At 34.8% G+C, this 11,971-nt stretch overlaps 1 protein-coding gene and 1 long non-coding RNA gene across 4 annotated transcripts; both read right to left on the reverse strand.

Moving 5' to 3' along the window:
• Positions 1-1,770: 1,770 nt before the first annotated feature.
• Positions 1,771-10,629, reverse strand: LOC117179717. Of its 3 annotated transcripts, XR_004467949.1 has the most exons (5): positions 10,473-10,629; positions 8,892-9,324; positions 8,299-8,786; positions 3,998-8,129; positions 1,771-3,912 (listed from the first exon to the last, which is right to left on the reverse strand). It is a non-coding gene; the product is annotated as an uncharacterized LOC117179717 (long non-coding RNA). The 3 variants fall into 3 exon arrangements; XR_004467950.1 differs by having other exon boundaries at positions 3,998-8,786; positions 9,202-9,324; XR_004467948.1 differs by having other exon boundaries at positions 3,998-8,786.
• On the reverse strand, positions 9,653-10,466 carry LOC117179716. The gene has a single exon (XM_033371760.1). The coding sequence runs from the start codon at positions 10,159-10,161 to the stop codon at positions 9,763-9,765; it is 399 nt and encodes a 132-aa protein (XP_033227651.1). The 5' UTR covers positions 10,162-10,466; the 3' UTR covers positions 9,653-9,762.
• Positions 10,630-11,971: the final 1,342 nt, after the last annotated feature.

Consider the following 11,971-nt stretch of genomic DNA (forward strand, 5'->3'; position numbering starts at 1 on the left):
GATAGCACACAGTAATATAATTTTTTTTGCCAAACTATTGTTATATTCATTTTACAATAATTTATTTAAATCCAGTGAACGACACCGTTATTGCTTTTGAATTAAAACTAATTTAGAAATTTATTCGAAAGAAATATTATGGAATCAGGTATTTTCACTTCAATGACCAGCTAAGTTCAGTTCGTTGATTGCTGAGGGGAAAACAAGGGACCAAATGCATGCGGGATTCAGTTCATTTTTGCTCATATCTTCGTGAAAGCTAATTTTTTCTATATAAGTGTATTTGAAAAATAGTTCTTCTTTTTTAAGTACTATTTAGTGATATAATAAAATGACAATAGTGATTATTAATTACAAAGATATTACAGAAATAAAGTTTTGTTCCATGCATTTGATCCATTCTTTTCCCCTCAGCAATATCCAATATCAATTCAAGATATTGAACATTAAACATTCTTGAAGGCCATGTTCTAGAAATATCTATGGATATCAATACAAAGTCGAATAATTCCCTAAAAACTTCCTATTTGAAACGATTATTTATTTCATTATCTTCCGAAACATAATCAACTAACCTCTGAAAGTACTACAACATAAGAAATACCTTTCCTTCAAACTTTCTGAGGACTTTCAAATTAACGGTATTACTAACTTTCAGTGTCAACATGTCCTTCTGTAGGTGACAGCAGAAATGTTATTTAATTAATGTATATTCAGTAACTTTGTACTGAATAAATATTGAAATACAAATTACATGGATAATAGAATATTTATGCATGTACAAGTATTTACTTTATATCCCTGGAATTTTAATAAAAGTATTTTCATTGCAGTGGTGTTCACTAGAAGGGTGTCGTCGGAAATACCCCTATTTACCCTACTGCAAAAGGTATCGAAATCTCAAAACAAAAAGTTGAGCCACTTCGCATTTATACTATATGAAAAATTAGTTTGGAGCTTGAACGTACAACCAGGGTGGCCGTTTAAAGCACATGAACAAATAAAGTAAACAATTCTTAAATAAAAACTTCAATTATTTTTATATTAAATAGTTTACGAATCCTAAAAAGTTTCAAAATCTTGCAACATCTGCATGTTGTTTCACATTTACTCAAATTTTATTTTTGAAAGTTTCATAACTTTTCCTCCTTTTTCCGATTCTAATTCTTTCTAAATTTTCTTTTAAATCTTGCAAGACTAAAATATTTCCTTAAAATGATCCAGATTGATTTTTAGCAATTTTGGAAATCTTCAAATACCCTCCTGAAATCAATTGTTAAAAATGAACAAATTTGTATTTTTGCCACGAATGTTTGATTTCTATCAAACGTTTCACAATTCTTAACAAGCGTCAAAAAATCACACGTTGCTCAGTAGACTGAACAACAAACGTTTCAAGGAATGAAAAGGTGAAGTGCTCGGCATTTATAACCCCAATTAAAATTCAACAATTTTACTTTCGTATCACAATTTATTTGATATGTAAAATGTAAGTTTATTCCATTTACAGAACAATCTAATAGTTTACTTTTTAACGACATAATCTAGACATTTTTAAATTTTGAACAGATTCCGAATACTGTTATTGAATAAATTACTATCTATTTGTTAATCCTTAATGTAGTCAAACTAAAATTCATCGTTTATATTCACATTACTTAAGTATAAAGGTTTCTTATCCAAAATTAGAGATTTAAAAAGCTGCTGTCACTCTGTACAGTGTACACCTTAATCTAAAAGGTAGGAAAGGAAGTTCAAAATGCGATAAAATTTATTTTAATCATTTATTATATCTCTGAAATTTAAAAGAATAGATAAAAAATCTATTTCATTCTTCACGCGCCTACACACACACTGTGCAATTAATCATACTTGAAGAAATCATTTAATCAGTTTCTATAATATTTATTCATAACATCTTCACATACACTTTTCAAATTTCATAAATAATGACATTTTTTCAAGATATTAAGTTTTATAATTTTTATTTTGAAAAGCAACAGGAAATTTAATTTAACCAGTCATCAAAGATAAAGTAGTATTATCCCCATAAATTAATCAGGCAATTAATTGATCTATCTTTACTTTTGAAATCTTGACAATATAATATTTTTTTATTATATGCTAACTTTTATTTTGTTATTCTCTCGTTTATAATATAAAATTCCAGTGTCAAGTTGAAAAAGTATCTCCTGTTCAAAAACCAAACTCCAAAAAAAGTTTACAACAGATATCCCACGGTGTCCCTCGCAGCAGTCAATGGTCCACCGAAGTCCCACGCCGCCGTCTCCCGCCGATGTCATAAAATCCGCATATTCATTCAAAACATCGAAGTCCTTCGCTTTTGAAGCCAAATTCGCCAAATTGGTACTATTTTTAGAATTTTCAATTGATGCAATTAAAACAAAAACCCCGTATATTGCACTAGTTTCAAAAACCATTTAAGATATTCAAGGATCAAGCATCAATCGTTTACATTGCATGAATCTAAATTTCAAAATAAATTCGTTCACAAATCTCCGAACGTGTACGAAAATCGCGATTTACCATTGCTGAAGTAGGCGTATTCAGAAAAGTAAAATTTTGGTAGATCGACATTTTAACTACTATAGAATCGAGTCAAAATCGCGTTACAAAAACATCGAAATGGATCTATAGATTCCCAAATTAAAGCAGTTACACGTACACGCAACAACGATGAATATTAGATTTCGTACTTATAAAAACAAAACCTCGAAATTATATTTTCGGATCAAAAACATTCTCGCATCGAAATTGATTCATACGTCCAAAAGTGAATTCCTATTTTAAAAAATAAAAAAAGCAACGAACGAGACTTCTATACAGATAATCATTACGTAATTTCTGAAGCTTCTTTCACGTTGATGCAGAATTTTTTTTGCACAATTTGAAAACATTCATTAATAATACCTTATAAAAACTTCGTAATTCTACAAACACTTCTATGACTAACAAGATCGTTTTAGAAAATTTCTTATGAGAACGTGTTTTTTAAATACAAATGTTCGCACATTCAGTATAGGTTTTAGTCTTTGTCAACATTTTACGATCACTTTTAAATTACTTTTCGAAGTAGTCTCGTAAAATAAAATTAGACACGTAGATAAACTCGTATCATAAGGTATTTCACATTAAAATTGCAAAATACACACTAGAATAAATTTGAATATCTTTTACAATGCTGCTGTTCTATTCAGCAGAAAGTTCATTTTTTGAAATTACTTGTTGAAATATTTTGATTTTCTTTCTAATATGATTATAAGAATTAAACTATTCAGATTATAGTTTATGAATTTTTCTATTTGCTGATGTGTAGTAGTTTTGCTATAAATAGGTGTCCGTTCAAGCTTTTCGGCCCCCCGAGGCAGTTTTGCTGATTTTAAATCCCTCGATCTCCCTCGACGACGCCACGAATCATCTCCTTCCCTCGTAGATTTTTATTGTCCCAGGATCACGCGTCGAATCTTCTTTCTTCCAGCCGTCGTCAGTCCTCTTCTGCGCTGCAGTCACCTGAAACCCCCCCTAAAAAGCCCCTATTTCTTTCTTAAAAAAATTTTTTTTTTAATTTTGTATTTTGTATTTTTTTTTTTTTTGAGATTTTGTCTTTTTTCTTTTGGTATATTTTTTTCTCAATCCTTTTTTTAAAATATTTTTTGCATCTTTTTATGTTTTCCTTTTTTAATTGTTTTTTTTTAATTATTAATTAAATCTCTTTCCAAATTTTTTCTTTAAATTTTGTCATGAGAAGATGAATATGATGATTCGCGTCTAAGAAGCAGAATGTCCTGTAGAGAAGGACCAGCAATTTCCCTCGCAAAGAACCGCACCCAAAGTCCCCGAAGCCGCATCGCGTAGAATCCTAACACCCGCAGAGATCTCGAAGAAAAATTTCTGCAACCAAAAGGAGCACCACATTGCATTTCAATTGGGTCTTTAAGAGAAAAATTTTTATTTTTGTACGTCAAGTGTTACAAACCTTTTAAAAATGGGAACGGACGCTGTTTTGCTGGAACTCTGCTCATGCTGAAAAACGGGATGCCAAAAACACCAAGAGCTGCCTTAATCGCGCAGTTGAACAAAAACCGACCAAATCCTCCCTGTGGATAGATGGGACTCTAGAGAAAGCGAGGGTGGATCCGCCTTCAGAAGATCTTCCACGGCCAAACTCCTGGAGCACATCCGCGAAGTCCATTCCCCAGGATCGTGAAGATCGACTTTGGAAGATGGACAACGAAGGAGGTCTGCCAAAGAGCCAACACCGATGAAGGAAGCTCCCTTCCAAAGTTGATCGCTGAAGACGCAGAACGTTGAGAATCGAGGTCGACGACCAAAAGTTGGAAGACACCAGTGGACCGCAGGCGCAGCCCTTTTGCATCGGCTTATTTCGAAAATTTCTAGAACATTCGGGTTAAAACACGAAAGGGGGGGCGCAACAAAAAAAACTCACATCATTACTCCTCAGTTTTCTATCTTCTGAATAGGTTGCAATACTATCTACTTGTTAAGAAAAGGTTTCGCTCTTCACACGCAGTTGATTGTTTAGGCTGATCTCTAAAACATTCGGTTAGAAGAAAAAAACAGAGAAAGTTGACTCACGATTCTTGTTACGAAGTCTCTTGTCTAATCTTGTTTCTTTCGAAATTCTTTTCCCTCAAACTCATTAATTAGCTTTCTTAAGTTCTTGTTTTCTTTAAAACAATCAGTTAATAGTCGCTAAGAGTTTGGAATCTTCATTCTGTTAAAATTGATTTTTGTCGATTTTCTGAAACAACTGATTAAAACACCAAAGAAAAAGGACCTATCCTCGAATTTTACACTCATAAATTTATCTTCTTGGTAGGTTTTTTCATATTTTTCTAAACAGACGCAATTCTCTTCCTTTCATAACAAATTAACTTCTTTTTTTTAATTTCTGAAACATTCTGTTGAAAAGATGCAGAGAAGAAAAAACTTAAACCTTAATTTTTGAAGTATCTTGATTAATGAAACTTTTTTTCTCGCAAAAAAGAATTTAACTTTTATGTAATTAATTGCAGTGCTTCCTATCTTCTAATGATCTAGTCAATATTTAATTCTTGAATTTGTAGTCTCTTGATCAATAATCATCTTCCTTCTGATTTTCAAGTCTAAAAAAGTGGATTAAAATTCCAAAAATGAAGAAAAAAACTTACAGCCTCGAATTATTTGCTCTCCTACAGAAATTTGTTCCTCTGTCTTTAAATCCGCCAGGTTACTGGACGTTTTTCCATAAAAATGAATGATCCTTTTAAAGGCTCTTAACTGCACTTACTAATCTTCAGTCATTTGTAAACTTCTTTTCCATTAATAATTCAAAACTCACAACTTCACATAACTTATGTTATCACTCAAATATTTTGAAACTTATGGGTCTTTTTTAATAATAGGTAACTTCTCATAACTGAACTGCACGAGTATAGTGAATGAAACTGAGCAAAATTTTAACTTCACATAGAACTAATATTCTTCTCTTAATTGCTGGGTCATCTTCCGCTGTAATTCTTGAAATTCGTTTTCAGTTTGTCAAATTCATCGTGAAGCAACTCACAAATAGAAATAAAAACAACAGCCTCAGCGAATGGACCCAGCAGGGTGAAATATCAATTAGCGAAAGCTAAGCTCCTCTCGATCCTGAAATTCTTTTAATCTTTTGATGGATTAGTGCCCCCCCCCCCAACCCCGCAAAAAAGCGTAATTTATTATTCAAAATAAAGATACAAAACAGAGAATGTCTTGTACAAAAAGAAATAAGTAGACTGATAGAACAGTGGAAAAAAACTATCTAAATCTAGAGTTATAGGTATATACAATATGAATTCATCACACTGAAATACAAGTACACTCACCAAAGTCGTTCTAGACTCAAAGCCACTTCTACAAAAACAATTCATTCAACATAGTCTTGGCGAATTCGTTTAAACAATTTGTGTTGGCAAAGCTTCACTCTCTTTAATTGCGCTAACTGCATACTTTGTAAAAAAAAACATTTGGTGCACGATTTACTAATTTGTTACTACTTCTCTTCTCGCACGGTTATAAAATTTCGCACTACACAAATAAGCTGGTGATACAATACGATACACTTTTCTCTGGGATGCTTGAATTTGAAAAGGAATTCCCAGCAACTGGCCAGCCATTGCGACATCACAGGCAAATTTACTTCAATGCTGGTTACTAAATGATTATCTTTATGGAGTATTCTTGGTGAAAACGTCCATTTTGTTAGTCTCTTAAGCAACTTTTACGATCTAAAGACCTGTTTAAATTTGGGAAGCAATGAATGAGTTAATTTCTCTGCCACATCTAATAGGCGACATTGAAAAGAATTAGAGTCATGCTCTAGAATTTACAATGGAAAATTTACAGTTGCTTGTGCGTTATGAAGAAAAGATTTAAAACTTATAACAAGGATTAGACAATTATCTCAAATGGATTTTGATAACATAGCAAAATTATTAGATACCATTACAAAAGGAATCGATAACATTTACCATACCCATTACCATACCTGTGCCGCAAAATGGTGTCTAAAAAACAACAATTAATTGCTCTCCGTTACCTTGAGGCTCTACTTCTCGACTATAGCTCCTCTGGCATTACAAAACAAGACTAAACACAGTTAGCAAAATCGCTGCCCACTAGCGGCTTTTATGAATCCATCTAGAGACCAAACATTCGCCAAACATGGTTGTGCATCATCCGTGCGTCGAAGCTCTGTAGCGAAAACAAAGATCGACAGCCCCCCTCCCCATTAGACCAAAACTAGTTTCCCCACAGTGTATCCCCTGAAAATGCATATTGTACATGATACAATGAAACGTGCGTAGCATTACCTTACAGTGCGTGATTGTGAGGGTGTATTTGTCATGGGGATCGCCATTTCTCGAAGCAACTCCACCGTTCAACGGTCTGATAATACGCATTCCAAAATTCCTACTTATCTGACATGTACTAGAAATACCATGCTTTCGGAAACCGCTCCATCAGTTGGTTCCGGTCTCTGTTGAAAAAAACGTTAATACCTCCCCCCCCCCCCTGGTAGGTTTCCAAATGGACTGTAATTACCCCTTTCCTCTTTTAGTGTGAATATTTTCGATACCTTTCTCCGGCTTCATTAAATAGTTTTTATGTAGCTTTAAATCGGGACTGTTCCTGTACCTCCGATTGTCCTTTACAAGGAAAATTCCCCAGTAAAGCCTAGTGTAATCCTGGCTTCAAAGCACTCTTGTTCCTGCGACTCAAAATACATTTTGTTTGCCCAACACCCGAAATCCCGCTTTACAATATTTAAAAATACTTTCTACAGGTTATCAGTTATTTAGAACATTTCTGATACTTCAGAGAAGAAAATTTAGAATTTTTAAGAAGGTACCTCCGTCGAAGTAAAGATCGTTTACTCGACAAACTTTTCCGTGGCTTCTTTCCAAGAGCGAAATGCCGAGGACTCTCCGTTGGGGACTATCCGATCTTAAACAGATTTTAACTAAAAAAATTCCCCCCTTCCTGAATATATGAAAATATAAAAGACCTTGTTACAAAGCACTCCGGGATTCTGCTTTCTTTCTCTGCAAAATATTTCTCTCTGGCCATTTTTCTTTGTTATTATCTGCATCGCACGAGACGGTTTCTTGTCCTAAGACACAAAACAGAAAATCCTCAACCCCCCCCTGGCCCCCCTCCCAACCAATTTACAACCCCAAAACATATACAACATGTTGTGATACCTGCTTTCGCTTTTAAAGAAAAAATTGTTTTAGTAACTTGGCGCAAGTTCCTCCGCCGGTCTCTCCTTTTTCCGGATGTACCGATCGTCTTTCCTGTAGCTTAAAACATTATTTATTGGCCCCTCGCCCGCCCAAATCAATACTAAATTTACCCGGTGCAGTCGTACTTCGAAGATCGTCCTCATGAAGTTGTTGCACACGTTCCTCATCTAACCTGCCCGTTTCTTTTTCGAACTCGCTCGTCTTATGAAAAAAAGATGCTTGTTCTTGAAAACATGATCAAACCGATACTTTCGAAAGCAGGCAATACATTTTCCAATTTTTGAGCCAATACATATAAAGGTAGTGCTTTAGCAAAAATCTGGCCTACAAGAGAAAGAAATTCAAAAGAAATTAACTACTTATAAAATAGCAAAAATTATCTTTAAAAAATATCGGTTGTACTTAGACCCAATTTCAGCTTTTGATAGAAGAAATGAAAGGTGTGTGTGACTTACGGATGATAACCATGACAATTATATTCCGGGATTAATACCTCGGGGTTTGGATTTAATTTTCCGCTGGTAGCCAATCCGGATCAAGGATTACTGACTCCTTTCGCATCTGTGAAAATATTGTTATTCTCCCGCCCGAAGGCTCTCTACGGACGGAACGTGTCCCCGAACCTAGATTAGGTCTCCATTGAAATCTCATGCAAGGATGTTTAGTACCTCTTATCCTAGTTGGTTGGTAATGAAACCCGGTAGGTGAAGAAGCCAGGTGATGTAAACCTGATCAAACACAGGGCTTTTTTGAGGGACTTGGGCAACGTGGAGATCAGCTCACCGGAGATTCTTTCCGCCTGAGCACACGTCTCCAGAACGATAACAACGTTCGTAGGTGGGGTGTTCAATGTGAATAAACCGGGTGCTGCCACTCTCGACCTTCTAGAAACAGAATTTTTCCCGCTTTCCCAAAACAACAACGCCTTCCAACCACGACGAAATTCTCACGCTCTTCGAATTTGTGTGCATACGTGCCAAACTGAAAAGGAGGGACGACATTAATAGACATTGTACGACCATTGAGTGAAAACAATTACTTCTCTGTTTCAATATAAAAATAGTTTTATTCCAATTTGTCTCGAACCTCCTTCCTATATAAAGCACGGATTAGATACATCAATTTTATTCCACTAATTCTCCGTTTTAACTTATTGTGTTACCCAGTCTCATAAATAAAATAAATTGTCTTAAATAATTTTCGTAAAATCACAATTGATATATATGTATATATAAATATATCACAAATAAAAAATCACAAACAATAACCACTTTTGAGTTTACAGGTAACGTAGCTATCAAATCAATATAAATCATATAAGTATAATTTAGAGAAAAATCTGAACGAAATTAAAAAGAAACAAAGAGATACTTTGGTTTTGATACGATGTACAAACCACGACCATAGCGACACGCAGGCCCAGCGGCGCGAGGTCTCGGTTTCCAGGCATCCTCCAGCTCCTCGGAAACGGAAACAGCGACTCCCGCCGGCCTCCCCATTGCCATCGCAAACGGCGAGACTGCAAGTAAAAAATACGGAAATAAACACCAGAATACTGACGTCACAATCACTACAGAACCCGACAGCACTTCAAGGGGACTCTGCTTCCAAAATAGATCTTCGGGATACAAAATGCACAATCAAACTCAGTTTAATTCTTCGCGAAATCTTCATGGACACCTGGGTTCCATCCAGGAGAGAAAATCTTCTTTCAGGAAAGTAGACGAATCAAAAGAAGAATCCTTCCTTATCGAACCAAGATAACAGAATGTTCACCTCTGCGTAGCTTCCATTTATTCAGCAATCTCCAATAAAATCAGCTTAAAGGCTTTTCAAGCCCTTCAATTCAATCACTGGTCGAGGCAAAGGCATCATTAACCTAAAAACGTCAAAGGTACGACTAACGACATCAGCACAAATGTCGACAGGTAAATAATAGCTTCGCCCCTAGAGATGCTCATCGCTCAATTGGAATTTTGATTTCACTCAACTGGGTCATAAATTCGTTCAGACTATTTAATTCCTCGCAGACAGGTTCTTTCCACGGATTGTGATCATGACATCGCAAGTAATTTGAATATTCTTCACTGCAATTCGGGCTGCCATATTTGTAGTCAAGCATCAGTTCCTTTTTTAGTTCCTGCCACTTGATGTTGCGCAAGCGTTGCTTCGTGCGCAACTCAAACTCGGCCTTGAAGAGCGCAGACGTCAGCACCGCCTCGACTCTGAGATCGCGTTTCCGGTTTCTACGACGCATTACTTTTTTCGAACGAACACGATTTATCCACATGGCTAATTGCTCAGTTTTACTTGGATGAACGGGATCGATTTCTCGAGGAGAATATGTTGCCCCCATTTGATAACGTGGACACGCCCCTCGAAAGTTCTCCAAATCCGAACTTGCTTTTGTTACGACTCGCGATCAATTTTTTCGACACTAGAGTGGAATTTATTGTTTCACTGCAGCAGATTTTAATATGCTCACGAGATATGAAATATGAATTCAGAGTTCAAAAGTTGAATTGTAGTTCATTAAATGAAGAAAGCACTGAATTTACAAATAGCTGGATTATATATAGAACACCAGGGACTTCCCCCGTCGACGATGCGAATGAGATTACAAATTTCGAGATTATATCGAATAAGTAGAAAATAAATAACACCAACCTGTATCTAGCTTGTGTTTCTTGGCGTGAAGGACCCGGAGGCTCTCCAACAACGCGCAAAATTATTTTAAAAAACTAAACTTTTGAATGTTACGAAGACAAGCGAGATACATCCTACGCCATTTGCAGACTGGCCTGGAATGCCTGGCGTGGCAGGAAAGTGGGAGAATTTATATCTGACGCCTTCTAGGTTCGTGGTGTTACTACGCGCTTCCCGCAGAAAATAGTGCTTGAGGGAAGTGATCAATTTGGATTAATGTTTGGGTATATCGGATGTGTTTTCGTTGTTTGCTGTTTTTTTAGGAGCGGATTATTAATTATAAATGAAAATTTTAACTAAAATTGGGTGTTTTTTGGAAAATCAATATGTTGGAGCGTTCTAGAAACAACGATCACGGCGTATGAATTAGCAGGAATGTGTTCTGCGGTTAACGCCTTTTCTGTTCCCTTACCTCGCTTTCGTCAGCTGCTTGGTGAGTTGCTGGTCCTCGCGTCATCTCTCGAATCTTACAACGTTGCCACGTTGTCTATTCTTTGTGTTTTTCTATATTGAAAATGTATTTTTTCAGGGCACAAAAAATGCGGCTATATAAACAGATTTTTAATACCGAATAAGGTATTATGATTATATGAGCATTAACTTATTTCGTATTGCAAATAACGAGCTATAATGAATACATTATAAAAAATGGTTCTTTATTACATACATGTTATAGAATATAGATCAACTTCTAAAATACTTCGAAATATATTGATAAAGCTTCATTGAATTTGATATCAAATTCATATCTTTCTTTAATGTTTTTGCCTTCGTTGGTTTATTCGGTTTATTCTCTTATTGTATTAAAGTACAACAATATTCAACAATAATATTTCCTCGTTTTTAATTATGTTTTCGAAATAATGCAAAATAAGTGACTTCTGTCTAGACTTCTGTAAATGCAAATGTCAGCCAGTCACACATTTCAATCGAAATTTATAATTATTAAATTCATATCTTTTTCCATCCTGAAATAATTTTGTTTGTACAATTCAAAAATCTTTCACTTTAAAAATTTTCCATTTTTAATTTAATTTTCAAGTGTACATGTTACATTTGAAGAATTTAAAAATATAGTTGTTATATACAAAATACTTGTTCAAATGTGAATATACATTATAATGATTTTTAGAACTGAACTATACTTTGAGGATTAAAAATTGAATGATTGATTGAACAGGACGATTCGAAATCAGTCAAAAATTCAGAAATTTCCAGATTTTAACGTTAAAAATCAAATTGTTTCAGTTTGAAAGTCTTAGTAGTTAAACAAATGTAATCGCCCGATTGGAACTTTATAAACTATTAAAAATTTTTAAATAATTTCGAAATAATATATTCATAATTAAAAGCTTTTATTAAGGGCATGTGACACAGCTAAATACCTATCTTACCGACCACAGTTTTTCAGTTCACTGAATATTTTTTTGAACCTAAGAACTTTTTTTGTAAATAAAATA

This window comes from Belonocnema kinseyi, chromosome 9, assembly GCF_010883055.1.
Source record: "Belonocnema kinseyi isolate 2016_QV_RU_SX_M_011 chromosome 9, B_treatae_v1, whole genome shotgun sequence".
NCBI classification, from domain to species: Eukaryota; Metazoa; Arthropoda; class Insecta; order Hymenoptera; family Cynipidae; genus Belonocnema; species Belonocnema kinseyi.